The 18080-nt window shown below is 47.4% G+C and overlaps 1 protein-coding gene across 47 annotated transcripts in view; it reads right to left on the bottom strand.

Moving 5' to 3' along the window:
• MAPK8IP3 (mitogen-activated protein kinase 8 interacting protein 3) overlaps positions 1–18080 on the bottom strand; it is a 150806-nt gene that overhangs the window by 36389 nt on the left and 96337 nt on the right. For 20 of the 47 annotated variants that reach the window (XM_043494376.1, XM_043494349.1, XM_043494355.1 and 17 more), the window contains 3 exons: positions 17830–17982; positions 13750–13831; positions 751–902 (listed from right to left, as the gene is read on the bottom strand). In XM_043494376.1, the coding sequence (XP_043350311.1) occupies positions 751–902; positions 13750–13831; positions 17830–17982 (387 nt within the window). The remainder of the gene's footprint in view (positions 1–750; positions 903–13749; positions 13832–17829; positions 17983–18080) is intronic. The other 27 variants (XM_043494350.1, XM_043494374.1, XM_043494361.1 and 24 more) reach the window with 5 other exon arrangements.

Here is an 18080-nt window from a genome sequence, read left to right as displayed (position 1 = left end):
GACACCATTACATTAGGCTTGAATAAAGACTGGGAATGGATGAGTCATTACACAAAGTAAAACTATTTCCCCATGTTTATTCCCCCCCCCCCCACTGTTCCTCACATGTTCTTGTCAACTGCTGGAAATGTCCCATCTTGATCATCACTACAAAAGGTTTTTCTTTCTCTTCTGCTGGTAATAGCTCACCTTAACTGATCACTCTTGTTATAGTGTGTATGGTAACACCCACTGTTTCATGTTCCCTGTGTATATAAAATCGTTCTGCTGTATTTTCCATTATATGCATCCGATGAAGTCAGCTATAGCCCATGAAAGCTTATGCTCAAATAAATGTGTTAGTCTCTAAGATGCCACAGTACTCCTGTTCTTTTTGCTGATAGAGACTAACACGGCTGATACTCTGAAACCATTAAATTAGGGGCCATCTTCACTCCTCATTTCCCATGTTATAAGGCACATACAGGGAACTCTGCAAGATTCACCTTAGCCAGCAGGACCAACCCTAAACAAAACCACTCAGGGCCTCCATGTATCTTTGACAACTCACACACTCATTCCCAGCCCCAGCTACAGGAACCAAAAGAACAGGTTTTAAGCATCAGAGACCTCGCTATGTTCTGAGAACCTTCGGCAATTCACAACCTAATTTCTTTATTTGGGCCCCACAAATTGTAAGGTCCGACCTACAGGCCAAACGCGTGACCAGATTGTACCCCAACCCTATTGTCCAGGAACTCCCAGCCTCACCTGATCATCTCTGTCCACCTGACAGCTTCCTGTAGCTCCATTAGCCTCTCTTTGTACTGGTTGCGCTCCATCAGGACACGGGCCATCTCTACACGGGTAAAGCGGCGGCGCTGTGCTATGGGAATGTTGTCCTGCAGGGGGGAGGAGCACTGCTTCAGCCAACAAGAAATGGAAAGGGGTTGAGGTTAGTAAAGAGGAAGTCAGGAAATGAAAGACATAATTGTCTGCTAATAACAGGTTTCACAGTAGCAGCCACGTTAGTCTGTATTCGCAAAAAAGAAAAGGAGTACTTGTGGCACCTTAGAGACTAACAAATTTATTTGAGCATAAGCTTTTGTGAGCTACAGCTCACTTCATCCGATGAAGCTCACGAAAGCTTATGCTCAAATAAATTTGTTAGTCTCTAAGGTGCCACAAGTACTCCTTTTCTTTTTTATAATTGTCTGCCTATCTTGTGTAATGTTTCCCCTCCCACTTGAGGCTCTACCTGTAGCCAAATGGCTCCAGCAGCAGTTTGGGGACAAAAAGCAGGGAGCACCATGTAACAGCATTTGTTCATAATGGAGGGGGAAGAGATGGGAGGCATCCTGCTCACTTTCAATAAGAAGAGAAAATGGTGGGGTAGGGGGAACTGCTGCTACAGATCACCAAGGAAAACGCTTTCCCTAGTCACCTGGCATGACTGCACTCACCTGCTCTCTCTCTGAGTCTGGCTGATTCTCTGGGGAGGATGCCAAGGAGGCACTTCCTCCCACTAACCCCTGTGCAGCATGGGGAAAAGGACATGGTCAAAATTCCCATGTGCAGTAATTCCCCAGCTAACCAGTGCTAAAGGCTAAAGGTTAGGATGGGGCACAACAAGCATTTTGGGTTAGAAGGTGTACTCAGCTACCAGGACCAGGAAGGAAAAGCCATTTGTAAGGGGAGGATAGAATGTTGCTTATGATTCACTAGACACAGACCTGGGAGAAACATGGGCACATAATCCCTGCACTCAAAGAGCTCCCCAGCACTAGGCTTTTACAGACTGAAATAAACTAAGTGGTTCAACCCTCAAAATCTAAAATTCCAATGTTCTTAGTGGTTACCTGTGAAGTTCGAAAAAATGAGTCACTGGAAATGCGAGGCGCATGCAATTACTGACATTTGAAAGACAAGAGAATTTCTGTGTGGCTCAGGAGAATTTCCTGCCATATGGAGATTGTTCAGGTAAGATATCCAGCAAGTCACAAGCGCAGGGCTCAAGCTGGTTAGTTCCTCTCTGCCAACTCCCAATAAGAAAAGGTTACTGACTGTAACTGGTTCTTCAAGATGTGATGCAGACGTGTATTCCACTTACACCCAGCACACCAAAGCCAGAGCCTTTTGCCTAGCAGTACCCGTAGAGGAGTGGCGCTCATGGCTGTGGCTCCTGCCCTGACCTCCCTCAATTCCTTCGCACTGAAATCCCAGGAGAGGAGACTCCGATGCAGAGGGGACGGAGGGTGGGTCATGGAATACACGACTGCATCACACCTTGAAGCACCACAATTACAGTAAGTAACCATTTCTTCTTCGACTAGATGCAGACATGTATTCTGCTTAGGTGACTCACAAGCAGTACCCCAATCTGGAGCCGGGCTCCGAGTCTACTGAAATAAAGATCACAGGATCGCTCTTCTGAGGCCTGTGCTTGCTCTGGAAGATGAGGTAATAGCACAGTGGTCCATAAATACAAGTATGGATGACCACATGGTGGCCCTGCAAATGTCCAGTATGGAAATGTCACCGAGGAACACTATTGATGTTGTTTGTGCTTTGAGCATGAGGATGAGCTTGAAGAATGACCGGAATAGGTGGAAAGCATACAGAAGAGTCAATCACCAGCTGCAGTGGAAAATGTTGGAAGGAGCCTGGGTGGAGGCCCTGTCGAGAGCAGAATAGCCAACACTTCCTGTATTTCCTCGTCAAAAGCGGTTGATCCTGAGGATACCCCATGTTGCAAAGACAGCCCAGAGACCACTCTCCTTCAGAGACCACTCATGGCTCAGGGAGAAAACCCAGCTGAGATGGTCCATTAAGATGATTATGCTCCCCTGACAAATGGGTTGCTACTGCAGTGATGTCTCCTTCAATGCAAAATTGCCACAGGTTGATCGCCTCCAGGCAGAGTAACCTGGAATATGCACCTCCCACCCCTCGCTTGTTCACATAGTACATTGCGGTGGTATTGTCAGGGAATATGTGAACCAGTGATCAATGGCTCCATGTTAGTGATCAATGGCTCCATGTCTAGTTGGCAGCCGGTGTCAAGTGGAGTGCCCCAGGGGTCGGTCCTGGGGCCCGTTTTGTTCAATATCTTCATAAATGATCTGGAGGATGGTGTGGATTGCACTCTCAGCAAATTTGCGGATGATACTAAACTGGGAGGAGTGGTAGATACGCTGGAGGGGAGGGATAGGATACAGAACGACCTAGACAAATTGGAGGATTGGGCCAAAAGAAATCTAATGAGGTTCAATAAGGATAAGTGCAGGGTCCTGCACTTAGAATGGAAGAATCCAATGCACTGCTACAGACTAGGGACCGAATGGCTCGGCAGCAGTTCTGCGGAAAAGGACCTAGGGGTGACAGTGGACGAGAAGCTGGATATGAGTCAGCAGTGTGCCCTTGTTGCCAAGAAGGCCAATGGCATTTTGGGATGTATAAGTAGGGGCATAGCGAGCAGATCGAGGGACGTGATCGTTCCCCTCTATTCGACACTGGTGAGGCCTCATCTGGAGTACTGTGTCCAGTTTTGGGCCCCACACTACAGGAAGGATGTGGATAAATTGGAAAGAGTACAACGAAGGGCAACGAAAATGATTAGGGGTCTAGAGCACATGACTTATGAGGAGAGGCTGAGGGAGCTGGGATTGTTTAGTCTGCAGAAGAGAAGAATGAGGGGGGATTTGATAGCTGCTTTCAACTACCTGAAAGGGGGTTTCAAAGAGGATGGCTCTAGACTGTTCTCAATGGTAGCAGATGACAGAACGAGGAGTAATGGTCTCAAGTTGCAATGGGGGAGGTTTAGATTGGATATTAGGAAAAACTTTTTCACTAAGAGGGTGGTGAAACACTGGAATGCGTTACCTAGGGAGGTGGTAGAATCTCCTTCCTTAGAGGTTTTTAAGGTCAGGCTTGACAAAGCCCTGGCTGGGATGATTTAACTGGGACTTGGTCCTGCTTTGAGCAGGGGGTTGGACTAGATGACCTTCTGGGGTCCCTTCCAACCCTGATATTCTATGATTCTATGATTCAGTGTGTGTCTGATGTGGTCTCAGAAGGTACAACATGTATTGTGGATGGCGCAAAGTTCCAACATATTGATACGGAGTGAGATTTCCTGTTCCAACCACAGGCCCTACACCCTCAATGAGTCCAGATATGTCCCCCAACCCAGAAGGGAAGTATTGGTAACAACAGACTTGGTCGGGGAGGGCCTCATGAAGGAGACTCCTTGGCACACATTGCAAGGATACTTCCACCAGTGCAAGAAATCCAGGACTGGTGGAGGAAGGTGAAGCAAACTGTCTAGAGCATGCAAGGCAGGACAGCAGACAATCCTGAGCCACATCCGAAGAAGGCAAAGGCACAACCTGGTGAACTGGACCACTTGCATGCAAGCGGACATGTGGCCCAACAGGCTCATACATACATGGACTATCATGGAAGGCTGAGATTGCACAGTGAGGCAGAGCCGTTGAATTGCCTCGGTTGGCAAGAATGCCCTCATCCTCCTGGAATCTAACAGGGCCCTGATGAACTCGATTTTTTGAGTGGGAGCCAAGATTGACTTTGCAGTGTTTTAAAATGAGTCCCAGATGGTTGAGCAAACCCAACGTGGTGTCAATGTGGGCAAGAACCTCCTCTCTGGAGCTTCTCTTCAGCAACCAGTCATCAAGGTATGATAACTCCCTTCCTCCTGAGATATGCCATGACCAACACCATGCATTTGGTAAAGACTCGGGGGCCAGAAGAGAGCCTGAATGGGAGAACCGTATAGTGAAAGTGGCATTCTCCTATCACAAAACACAGAAACTTCCTGTGGTTCAGTAGAATTCCCACATGAAAGTAAGTGCCCTGAAGGTCCAGAGCAGTGAACCAGTTGTTCTGAGACAGTGCAGGAGGATAGCCAATAGAATGACCCTACAAAATCTCACGTACTTGATGAATTTGTTGAGGCCACAAAGGTTGAGAATCCTGCTCTTGAATTTCAGTATCAGGAAGTACTGGAAGTAAAAACTGTGCCCCCGGTGTTCCGGAAGAACCTCCACCACCACTCCAGTCTTCAACAGAGAGCTGACCTGTTTCATGAGGAGGTGAGAGAGGTCCCTGCAGAGGACAGAAGGGATGTGGGAAGGGAGCATGGAGGTGAACTGGATTGCGTAACCTGATCTGATACTGTCTAGGACCCAGCTGCTGGAGGTAATCAAGTCCCAAGCATTGTAAAAGGGGATGGAAAGGGTGGGGTAGTCACTGGACCAATGCTCTGGACTACAGAGTCAAAAGCCTGCACTGAGGGAGGACATGTGGACTGTCTGAAGCCTGAGCCCAACTGCTTCCTTTTGTGGGCTCTATCCCTCTTTCTAGGGTAGTCCTGCTATTTCAGAGGGAAAGGAGCGCTGTGGACAATACTGTTGCTGCTGCTGCACCCCATAGTGGCATCTTTGTGCAGAGAGCATGTACACTCCCAAGGATCTCAAAGCAGCCATGGAATCCTTGAAGGAGTGCAAAGTGTCATCCGTCTTGTCCAAGAACAAGATGTGGCGGTCAAACGATAAGTCCTCAATGGCTTGCTGGATGTTCAGAGTGGTCCCCAGAGCGGTCCCAGAGTTTTGCAGCCAGGAAGTCTTCTCTCATAGTTACTGCTGAGGCCATGATCTTGCCTGAGGTGTCTGCATCATCAGGGGCAGACTGCAGGAACATTCTGGCCACCAAACAGCCTTCCACAATGAATGCCCGGAACTTCTCACATGAGGCCTCAGGCAACTAGTCCTCGAATTTAGCCATGGCTGACCAATTGACAAAATCAGACTTGCCTAGCAAAACCTGTTGATGGGCGATCCTCATCTGTAGGAACAACAAGGTATGGATCTTCCTGCCCAGAAAATCCACAGCTTGGAGTCTCTGTCCTTGGGGGTAAACTTGAACCTACCCTGCTGAGCCCTGTCGTTTACCACCATTATGACCAGGGAATTTGGGGCTGTGTGGCAATAAAACTCCTCAAATCCCTGCATGGGAACCAAGTAGTGCTTTTCCATGCACTTAGCCACCAGCAGTACCAATGCCGGTATACTCCACAGGGCTCTCCTCAGCTCAAGGAGCACATCATTGATCGGGAGTGCCACTCTCCTGGGGATGGCAGGCTTAAAATGTCCACCAGATTGTGTGTGTTCTCTTGGAGAAACTCCACCTGGATGCCCAGGGGTGTGGCTACACAGAGTAAAAGGTCCTGGTACACCTTCCAGTCCTCCAGAATAGAAAGGGAGGATGAACCCGGCAGCACAGCATCATCTGGCAACGAGGACAAAGGTCTTAGCTGAGCCAGAACCAGCTCTTGCTCCCAGGAAGATGTACCCGGGATGGAGGTCTCTGGTAGCTCCGCAGGGAGGAAGACCACTGCTGCCTGGGCCTGTGGCTCATCCAAGGCCACCACCATCGACCTAGCAGGTGACTTTGGCTTTGAACGTGACAAAGAGCAGGATCTCCATGAATGAGGAGTGTCCCACTGAGTCCAAGGCCACTGATATGGATAGGGCATTGGAAGCCAGTAGGAGCCAGGTAAGGGACCTCCATCCCGGCCATAGGACACACGCCAATCCTGGAAGCCACACTGGTCCATCGGTGGCCCCTGGAATTCATTACGTGATGCAGAGCAGGAGGATGATGACTCCGACTCTGAATCAGAGCCTAGGATCTCAGTGACATGGGCGGAGTAATGCCCAATGAAGCCAACAGCTAGTCCAATTCATCCATTGCCCAAAACAAGGCGGGAATCAACACCTCCGATGAAGGCAGTACTGTTAATATGTAGCATGCCGGTGCCACAGGCACTGTTGGTCCCAGCACAAACAGCAGTATCGGAGTGCTCGAATGTTGAAGGCAGTGAGAGGTGCCATGGGTGCACTTGCAGCATCAAGTGCAGTGGAGCCGAAGAGGGTCCCAGCGCCGACATCCCCTGCACTGATTCTGGTACCAGCTCCATGCCCATTATGGGGAGGGGAGCATCTAGATGTGGTCCCGAGGGGCACGAAGGTTCGGCGGCATACTCCACTAGAGGGGCTGCTGAAGGAGGGAGCCTCAGAAAGTCCTGGATCAACAGTGAGGACAAAATGGAAAGGCAGAGCAGATCTCCTGCAGCCTGATTCGTTGACACAGTGGTTAATTGGTACCAGCATCGCCCTCATTGACACCAGACTAAACAGACACCCAGAGGCTGGAACCAGAGTCAATGGTATCGGGTTTCTGCCCTTCCCAATTGGAACCGGGAAAGGGTCAGAGGTACTCGCACCATCCCGTGCGCCGGAGCCAGCTTTCCCTGAGGAGGCAGAGGAGTCACCCCACGACCTGGAGCAGTTCTGATTGGTCTTACGAGACCTCTTCCTTAGCACTGATCACAGAGAATCACAAAATCATAGAATATTAGGGTTGGAAGAGACCTCAGGAGGTCATCTAGTCCAATCCCCTGCTCAAAGCAGGACCAACACCAACTAAATCATCCCAGCCAAGGCTTTGTCAAGCCAGGCTTTAAAAACCTCTAAGGATGGAGATTCCACCACCTCCCTAGGTAACCCATTCCGGTGCTTCACCACCCTCCTAGTGAAATAGTGTTTCCGAATATCCAACCTTGACCTCCCCCACAGCAACTTGAGACCATTGCTTCTTGTTCTGTCATCTGCCACCACTGAAAACAGCCTAGCTCTATCCTCTTTCGAACCCCCCTTCAGGTAATTGAAAGCTGCTATCGAATCCTCCCTCACTCCTCTCTTCTGCAGACTATATAAGCCCAGTTCCCTCAGCCTCCCCTCATAAGTCATTTTCATTGCCCTCCACTGGACTCTCTACAATTTGTCCACATCCCTTCTGTAGTGGGCGGGGGGAAACCAAAACTGGACGCAATACTCCAGGTGTGGCCTCACCAGTGCCAAATAGAGGAGAATAATCACTTCCCTCAATCAGCTGGCAATGCTCCTACTAATACAGCCCACTATGCCATTGGCCTTCTTGGCAACAAGAGCACACTGCTGACTCATATCCAGCTTCTTGTCCACTGTAATCCCCAGGTCTTTTTCTGCAGAACTGCTGCTTAGCTAGTCAGTCCTCAGCCTGTGGCGGTGCATGGGATTCTTTCTTCCTAAATGCAGAACTCTGCACTTCTTCTTTTTGAACCTCATCAGATTTCTTTTGGCCCAATCCTCTAATTTGTCTAGGTCACTCTGGACCCTATCCCTACTCTCCAGCGTATCTACCTCTCCCTCCAGCTTAGTGTCATCTGTGAACTTCCTGAGGGTGCAATTAATCCCATCATCCAGATTATTAATAAAGACGTTGAACAAAATCGGCCCCAGAACCCACCCCTGGGGCACTCCACTTGATACCGGCTGCTGACTAGACATCGAGCCATTGATCCGTACCTATTGAGCCAGACAATCTAGCCAGCTTTCTATCCATCTTATCATCCATTTATCCAATCTATACTTTTTCTAACTTATTGGCAAGACTACTGTGGGAGACGTATCAAAAGCTTTGCTGAAGTCAAGATATATCGCATCCCCGTATCCACAGAGCCAGTTATCTCATCATAGAAAGCAATCAGGTTGGTCAGCCATGACTTGCCCTTGGTGAATCCATACTGACTGTTGCTGATCACCTTCCTCTCTTCCAAGTGCTTCAAAATGGATTCCTTGAGGACCTGCTCCATGATTTTTCTAGGGACTGAGGTGAGGCTGTAGTTCCCTGGCTTCTCCTTCTTCCCTTTTTTTAAAGATGGGCACTATGTTTGCCTTTTTCCAGTTATCGAGGACCTCCCCCGATTGCCAAAAGTTTTCAAAGATACTGGCCAGTGGCTCTACAATCACATCAGCCAACTCTCTCAGCACCCTTGGATGCATTAGATCTGGACCCATGGACTTGTGCATCCAGCTTTTCTAAATAGTCCTTAGCCTGTTCTTTCACCACTGAGGGCTGCTCACCTACTCCCCATGCTGTGTTGCCCAGTGCAGTAGTCTGGGAGCTGCCCTTGTCTGTGAAAACCGAGGCAAAAAAAGCACTGACTGCTTCAGCTTTTTCCACATCGTCTGTCACTAGGTTGCCTCCCTCATTCAGTGAGGGTCCCACACTTTCCCTGACCACCTTCTTGTTACTAACATACCTGTAGAAACCCTTCTTGTTACCCTTTACATCCCTTGCTGGCTGCAACTCCAGTTGTGCATTGGCCTTCCTGATTACATCCCTGCATGCTCTAGCAATATTTTTATACTCCTCCCTAGTCATCTGTCCAAATTTCCACTTCTTGTGAGCTTTCTTTTTGAGTTTAAGCTCCTCGAAGATTTCACTGTTAAGCCAAGCTGGTTGCCTGCCATGTTTGCTATTCTTTCTGCACTTCGGGATGGTTTGTTCCTGTGCCCTCAATAAGGCTGCTTTTAAATACAGCCAGCTCTCCTGGACTCCTTGCCCCCTCATATTAGTCTCGAAGGAGATCCTGCCCATTAGTTCCCTGAGAGAGTCAAAGTCTGCTTTTCTGAAGTCCAGGGTCCGTATTTTGATAATCTCCTTTCTTCCTTTTGTCAGGATGCTGAACTCAACTGTGACAAAGTTCCTTCCTCCTCTGCCTTGGTGGGTCCTGCGCTTATTGGCGGATTTGCTCGCCTCAGAGATTTATGGCAGCCCTCAGTTTGGCCACTTTTGCTAGTGGCTCAAACCTGCCATTCATTCAGCTAACCTCATCACTGGCCAGCATGGGCAAAGGGAGGAGAACAATCCCTGCAGTCTCTGCTGTCCCACCTAGTGGGTTGGTGGGGATAGGCCAGGGACCTTCCCCTCTGTGGGACCCACAGTCCAGGTCACCTTCTCTTGTCACAAATAGGGAGTTGAGGGGAATGGGGAGAACCTGGGCTCGCCCTTTACTCTGGGTTCCAGCCCAGGGCCCTGTGGATCACAGCTGTCTACAGTGTTTCGTGTAACACTTGTGTGACAGCTACAACTCCCTGAGCTACTTCCCCATGGCCTCCTCCCAACACCTTCTTTATCCACACCACAGGACCTTCCTCCTGATGTCTGGTAACGCTTGTACTTCGCAGTCCTCCAGCAGTATGACTATGCACCTCTCAGCTTCTTGTGCCTCTTGCTCCCAGCTCCTTGCACGCATCTCACTAACTGAAGTGAGGTCCTTTTTAAACCAGGTGCCCTGATTAGCCTGCCTGTCCTAATTGATTCTCATAGCTTCTTAATTGTCTCCAGGTGTCCTAATTATCCTGCCTTAATTGGTTCCAGCGACTTCCTGATTGTTCTGGAACAGCCCATTATTTTACTCAGGGAAAAGGGACCTGCTTAATCTGGGGCTTATATATATACTTTCTATCACTCTCCTGTAGCCATCTGGCCTGACCCTGTCACACAATAATCTCATGGTCACTGCTGCCTAGGTTGCCACCCACTCCTACTTCCCCTACCAATTCTTCCCTGTTTATAAGCAGCAGGTTAGGAGGAGCATGGCCCCTAGTTGGTTCCTCCAGCACTTGTACCAGGAAGTCGTCCCCAACACTCTCCGAAAACTTCCTGGATTGTCTGTGCACTGCTGTATTGCTCTCACAGCAGATGTCAGGGTGATTGAAGTCCCCCATTAGAACCAGACCCTGTGATCTGGAGACTTCAGTTAGTTGTACGAAGAAAGCCTCGTCTACCTCATCCTTCTGATCCAGTGGTCTATAGCACATGCCCACCATGACATCATCCTTGTTGCTCTCGCCTCTAAACTTAACTCAAAGACTAACAGGCTTTTCTCCAGTTTCAAACTGGAGCTCTGAGCTATCATATTGCTCTCTTACATACAATGCATCTCCTCCACCTTTCCTCCCATACCTGTCCTTCCTGAACAGTTTATACCCACTCATTACAGTACTCCAGTCATGTGAACTGCCCCACAAAGTCTCTGTTATTCCAATCACATCATAGTTCCTTGATTGTGCCAAGACTTTCAATTCTTCCTGCTTCGTTCCGGGCTTCTTGCGTTTGTGTACATGCACCCAAGAAAACTAGCCAATTGCCCTACTTTCTCAGTATGAATCAGGAGGCTTCCCGTCCTGTACCCTCCTCCTTGTGTTTCCTCCTGGTATCCCACTCCTCCATTCCCTCTGGTCTTAGGTCATCATCCCCCGGCAAACCTAGTTTAAAGCCCTCCTCACTAGGTTAGCAAACCTGCCGCGAAGATGCTCTTCCTTCTCTTCGTTAGGTGGATCCCATCTCTCCCTAGCAATCCTTCTTCCCAGAACAACATCCCATGGTCGAAAAATCCAAAGCCCTCTCTCCAGCACCACCTGCTTAACCACGCATTCACCTTCACAATTCGACGATCCCTACCTGGGCCTTTTCCTTCAACAGGGAGGATAGACGAGAACACGACTTCCTTTACCCTTCTTCCCAGAGCCACGTAGTCTGCAGTGATCCGCTCAAGATCATTCTTGGCAGTATCACTGGTGCCCACGTGGAGAAGTAGGAAGGGGTAGCGGTCCAAGGTCTTGATCAGTCTCGGCAAACAGTCCGTCACATCCTGGATTCTCCTCCATCTCTTGGGAGAGGCAGCAGTACTCTCTGAGCCCAAGGGTAATCTTCAGTCCAAGGAGGCCTTGGTACCAGATCAGGCTACATAGTCTATTCAAGCAGGAGCTGCTTGAGGCAAAGGTCCTGCGCCACCTGAATCCAGTTCTTGAATGATTTACAAATCAAATTACTCTCTTTAAAATGGGGCTTGCTGAGACAAAGCAGGCACCACGTGAGGTCGCTGTTGGAAATTGCCCCTCCACACGAAGAACAATGTTTAAACCACAGTGAGCGCATTACCAGGGGATGCTATCTACTGACTATTAACTACCACTAACTAACTATATACAATCAACTAGGCTAAGATTAAATGCAAGGGTGGGAGTCTACAACCAAGCAGAGCTCTGAGTTCAGACGCAGGCGGTGAGAAGGAACTGAAGGGGGTCAGGGCAGCACTGCCTCATATAGCCAGGAGAGGTACCATGAGACTCTAAGGGTACTGCTAGGCAAAGGTCTCCAGCTCCAGCTTCAGCTTGCTTGGTACATATACCTAAATGGAATACTCATCTGCATCTACTCAAAAAAGAATCTCAATGTCCACATTTATAAAATGGCCAAAGCCCCCGGTCCCTGCTAACAACCTTCTGTCTGATTCCCTGAGGAGGAGAACATAAGTAGGCTTTCCTTTAGTAGAGGCGAGTATGGCTGTTGTGAGCTGGTGGATCTACATATGGACCAGAAAAGGGAAAGATTTTACATGCGACACTCCCCTCAGGGGAAGAGAAATGAGAGCAATGCATGATAAGCAGCAAAGACCCCCCCCCACAGCTGGGGAAAAAGGCTGCCTACAGGAAACCTTAAATGTGCTGGAAACATGCTACCAGGAAGCAGCACTGGGTTTTGTCTATAATTGTTGATATCCCCATTTCAGCCCAAAAGGCTAATGTAGCTCTTTTGGATGGTGTAGCACTATACCAAAATGGGCTAGTGGAAACTAGCCAGCTAAAGAAACTGCCTTCTTCTCCTTGAAATTAACTCATCTGAGTGGCAGACAGAGGAAGTATGTAACTGAAAAGTAAATTACTCTTAAAAATCTAGTGGAAGTTGCATTTTTTTTTTAAACACAGGTCTATTGGCACAGTTCCGCTCAAAAAAGAACCCTTCATCCAGCATTCACAGGAGTGATTTGCAAACCTGCCACAAACTCAAAGCTTTCAATAGGCCAAATTCATCTCTGGTGTAACTTCAGTTAAATCAATGGAATTACACTAGTGATTAATTTGGCCCAATACATTTCAGCCAATAAGAACAGAACGTCTTTTCTTTGTGCTAGCATGGAGATCGTAGGTGGATCAGATTTCGTGTCACATAAGAGGTGACATTTCCAGGTGTTATTTCTATCATTCCTTGGTTTGTCTGGTTTTTGGCTACAGCTGGGCTAGGTTGAAAAACAGGAAATTCTTAACCTTAGCAAAAAATATCCAAAGAAATGAGCAAGAACCATCAGACTCGCCAGAACGGAGTAGATCGCTGGTCCCCCTCCTCTGGCATCCTGCATCTGGCAGTGGCCAGTGCTAGATAGTTCAAAAACATTATGAAAAAACAGAGTGTAAAAAAAGTTTTCTGTCTCAAAATTGGGAGAATGTAAAGCCATTAAGTTAAAATGGTTATTGCTATGGAACTGGCTAGAGTTTTCAGGTCAGTGCAAGACACACTGAATAAAATCCTTTCAGGCTACAACATAACTAACATAATCAAACAAGCTCATCTGTGTAAGCAAGATCATAATGGACTCCAGCACAGATTGTCCAGTTAAACTGATTGCAATTTGAATAAAAAGGAAAATTAGATGCTACGGGAGGAATACGTTAAAGAGGACAATGTTCTAGCAATGCTGAACAGAGTACTGATATACTCTGAAACTACCTCTTTGAACAGCAGGCACCCTGAGGACATGATGTGCTTAGTCACTGAGAAGTGATGCTCCCTGCCAGCCTATGATTTGACATAAACAGGCATATACAGAGGAAATCATATGTTGGAGCCCAACGGCTGGCAATGTTCATCAGTAAGAACCTAGGGTTGGCCAGCTTTGCCCTCCCCATCAACGAGGGCAGAGCGATCTGTATCTCAGCGACTTTGAGCTTCAATTCAGATAAAGTAATACAGAACAAGAATATTAACCCCCTCCCCCACAGGCATTTTAATAATGTAATATACCAATTCTGTACAGAGATAGCTGCTTACATCCTCCACCTCTTCTTTGGGTTCTCGTCGGGCAACGATCACTTCAGATTTCACTCTAGAAAACAAGAAGAAATCAAACAAATCAGAAAGTAATATGTCGGCAGCTGTTGCTGGACAGATTCCAAGTCACCCTTTGGAGCATTATACATAAAAGAGTATGAAAGTATAGAATATATTTACCAAGCCTCTTTCCCACTGTGACCTGTACAAACAAGCCACCATGGGCCTGATTCTGTGAACAGTTCCACTGAAATCAATGGGTCTACTTGCAGAGCAAGGACCTATTGACTTCTGCAAGATCCATCCCTGGTTCCTCCTAAGATATGTCTAAGTTATGACCTGGAGTGTCATGTGTGAAACTGGGCATTACTCCAATGCACTTTGTGAACATCTCACACCAAGCGTAATATATTTACCTCATATTTAAAAAGAAACATTCCACTGCTGGGTTTGCAACCCCAATACGGAAGTGCTGTGCCAAAGTGAAACTGACCAAAAGAAGTATGAAACTAACTAGTCCAATGTCATTGCACAAGCCAATAGATGTGAAAAAAAAGCAAAAATCCAGTATAAATAGCAAAGAATATATCAGATTTTTTTTAAAGAACTGAAGTTTTAGTAACCTAAAGGATTCCTAGTAAGACATGGAAACAAATTTATTTAACCTGACAATGTCCCTTTAAAGCAACGCACTCTCCACAAGATATAAGCATAAGCAAATCTACGTTCTGTATTTGGTAACCAATTCCCATCTGAGAGAAGCAATGAGGTCTGCAGTATGCCCTGAAAAATCACAATACAATTGGGATTTACCTAATCAGCCACTGTGCAACCATAGGAAAAATAGGAAACACAGCCCCAGGAGTTTTTGTTAAAGAAAGCTTCCCTCTTGTGAACCAGCTGAGCGAAGAACAGCAGAGAGGCTAACAGAGGGAGTTTGCCTGGGATGTGTCTGAGAGGAGGTACGCTAAGGGCTGCATTAGGGAGGTTCTGTTGGTGGGTATCTGAGTGTCTGTTGTGGGGACAATTTGACCGTGTGATTGACTGGTTGTTCGAAAAGTGTGAATTGGGAGTGCTTTGTTCCAGGTGACCCTTGAGTGGGCTTATTATAAAAAGCCAGTTAGCTGCAAACCAGCTGAGCGGCGAACAGCAGAGCTAACAGAGGGAATTTGCCTGGGAGCTTGCCTGGGGAGAGCCCACTGAGGCTTACATCTTGCTGGCTTCTCTGAGTAGTTACTACAATTCCTAAGGAAGCTCGTAGAAGGAAGGTAATATGGATGGGAAGTGTTCAGTTGTTGTGACCTGCACTGGATGTGCTATGTTTGTCTTTCTTCCACAGGACAGAAGCGACTTTGTCTGTACGAAGTGCAAGCTGGTCTCCATATGGGAAGAGAAGGTTCAAGGTCTGGAGAAACAAGTACTGACCCTGCGTTGCATAAGAGAAACTGAAGATTTCCTGGACAGACCTCAGGATATGCTTCTACGGGCACAATGTTCTGAAGATTCAGAGCAGGATGCACAGCGGGGACAGGAGGACGGTGAAGAAATTTGGCAGCATGTGACCTCCAGAAGAAGAAAGGGGAGCGTCCATGTACCAGCAATGCAGATACAGGTAAGCAACCGTTTTCGTGTTCTCTCCACAGGTACTAATATGGAGAGTGGACCAGATGATACATCTGAAGGAAGGGAGCAGAAGGAGACTCCGCCGATTGGAAGGCATAAAATGCACTGTCCTAGGGATGGGGGTTCTACGACCACCGCTCCCAAGAGGAGGTGGCGGGTGGTGGTGGTTGGGGACTCTCTCCTTAGGGGGACTGAGTCATCTATCTGCCACCCCGACTGGGAAAACCGAGAAGTCTGCTGCTTGCCAGGAGCTAGGATTCACAATGTGACGGAGAGACTGCCGAGACTCATCAAGCCCTCGGATCGCTACCCCTTCCTGCTTCTCCATGTGGGCACCAATGATACTGCCAAGAATGACCTTGAGCAGATCACTGAAGACTACGTGGCTCTGGGAAGAAGGATAAAGGAGTTTGAGGCGCAAGTGATGTTCTCGTCCATTCTCCCCATGGAAGGAAAAGGCCCAGGTAGAGACCGTCGAATCGTGGAAGTCAACGAATGGCTACGCAAGTGGTGTCGGAGAGAAGGCTTTGGATTCTTTGACCATGGGATGCTGTTCCTAGAAGGAGGAGTGCTAGGCAGAGATGGGTTCCACCTATCGAAGAGAGGGAAGAGCATCTTTGCAAGCAGGCTGGCTAATCTAGTGAGAAGGGCTTTAAACTAGGTTCATTGGGGGAAGGAGAGCCCTGAGGTAAGTGGGATACCAGGAGGAAGCAGGAACAGGAGAGCGCGAAAGGGAGGGTTCCTGCCTCATACTAAGAAAGGAGGACGATAAGTCAGTTATTTCAAGTGCCTATACACAAATGCAAGAAGCCTGGGAAACAAGCAGGGAGAACTGGAAGTCCTGGCACAGTCAAGGAATTATGATGTGATAGCAATAACAGAGACTTGGCGGGATAACTCACATGACTGGAGTACTGTCATGGATGGATATAAACTGTTCAGGAAGGACAGGCAGGGCAGAAAAGGTAGGGGAGTTGCATTGTATGTAAGAGAGCAGTATGACTGCTCAGAGCTCTGGTATGAAACTGCAGAAAAACTGAGTGTCTCTGGATTAAGTTTAGAAGCGTGAGCAACAAGGGTGTTGTCGTGGTGGGAGTCTGCTATAAACCACCAGACCAGGGGGATGAGGTGGACGAGGCTTTCTTCATGCAACTAATGGAAGTTACTAGATCACAGGCCCTGGTTCTCATGGGAGACTTCAATTACCCTGATATCAATTACCCTGATACCTCTTCTTGACCTGCTGCTCACAAACAGGGAAGAATTAGTAGAGGAAGCAAAAGTGGATGGGAACTTGGGAGGTAGTGACCATGAGATGGTCGAGTTCAGGATCCTGACACAAGGAAGAAAGGAGAGCAGCAGAATATTTCCCCTCCTACTGTTCTTCTAAAGTGCTGGAAATGGCCCACCTTGATTATCACTACAAAAGGTCCCCCTCCACCCCCCGCTCTCCTGCTGGTAATATCTCACCTTTCTTGATCACTCTTGTTACAGTCTGCATGGTAACACCCATTGTTTCATGTTCTCTGTGTATATAAAAACTCCCCACTATATTTTCTACTGTATGCATCCGATGAAGTGAGCTGTAGCTCACGAAAGCTTATGCTCTAATAAATTTGTTAGTCTCTAAGATGCCACAAGTACTCCTTTTCTTTTTACAGATACAGACTAACACAGCTGCTACTCTGAAAACTATGATAGACTCTGCTAGGTTCCTGGGGGTTGGCTTGGGGGAAAATAATAAATGGTGGTATCTCCCAAATGCCACCCACTTATGGCACCAAAATGAGATGTCACTTAGAGGCAACTGTGCAGATCCGTGACTCTCCATCTCACTCTGAGCAGGAGGGAGTAAATAGTAAACAATGTTGACATTTAAATATCATTACTCGGCATCTGAGATAACCCTCTAATGAAATGAATGGGGCAGTTCAGCCTTCTGAGAGCTATTGTTCCAGGCTCTTGGCATTCTCACATAGACATCTCTGCTATGGTTGCATTCTGGCCACATTTCTGAAGTTTTCTTCTGAATCATAACAGCTAGATATTCTTTGAAAGTGAAAGCTGAGTTTCTGGAGAACAAGACAGTAGCTTCAAAAAGGTGCTGGCACAATGTAAGGGCATGTGACAGTTGTGTCCGAGCCCTGGAACAATGGGTTGTTATCACTACTGAGAAATGTTAAAATCTGACAAAGTTCTCATGCAATTTAAAAAAAAAAATCAATACAAATTTTTTTTACTTAAAAAGCAAGAAAATCAATTTTCATATTTAAGCCAGGAGGTGCCCTTGAATTCCAATAATAAATTCCATGAGGGAAAAGAATTAAGCTGACAGCAGAGGTATATGAATTGGCTAGGGTTTTTTTGTGGCCTTTCTTTCCACCAATCAAATATCAGGAAGCTGTTTGGGGCAGTGGGTGCAGCACTCACCTTTTAAGCTCCTCCTCCAGTTCCTTGACTCTGTTCTCCATCTTGACTTTGGCCTGCTTTGTTGCTTCAAGCTCTCCCTTCAGCACCTCCTGCTCCCCAGATAGCTGGTCCACCTTAGCAATCAAATCATTCTTCACAACATTCAAAGCATTTCTTTAAGGCAGGGAAAGGAACAGTAAAGAGAGATGCACTGAGAACAGAAACTGCCTCCTACAGGCAGCTGAGAAAAAAAATCACACATGCCACAAAAG

This window comes from Dermochelys coriacea, chromosome 10, assembly GCF_009764565.3.
Source record: "Dermochelys coriacea isolate rDerCor1 chromosome 10, rDerCor1.pri.v4, whole genome shotgun sequence".
NCBI lineage: Eukaryota > Metazoa > Chordata > Testudines > Dermochelyidae > Dermochelys > Dermochelys coriacea.
Note: the sequence above shows the minus strand (reverse complement) of the source record. Positions and strands in the feature narration are given on the sequence as shown.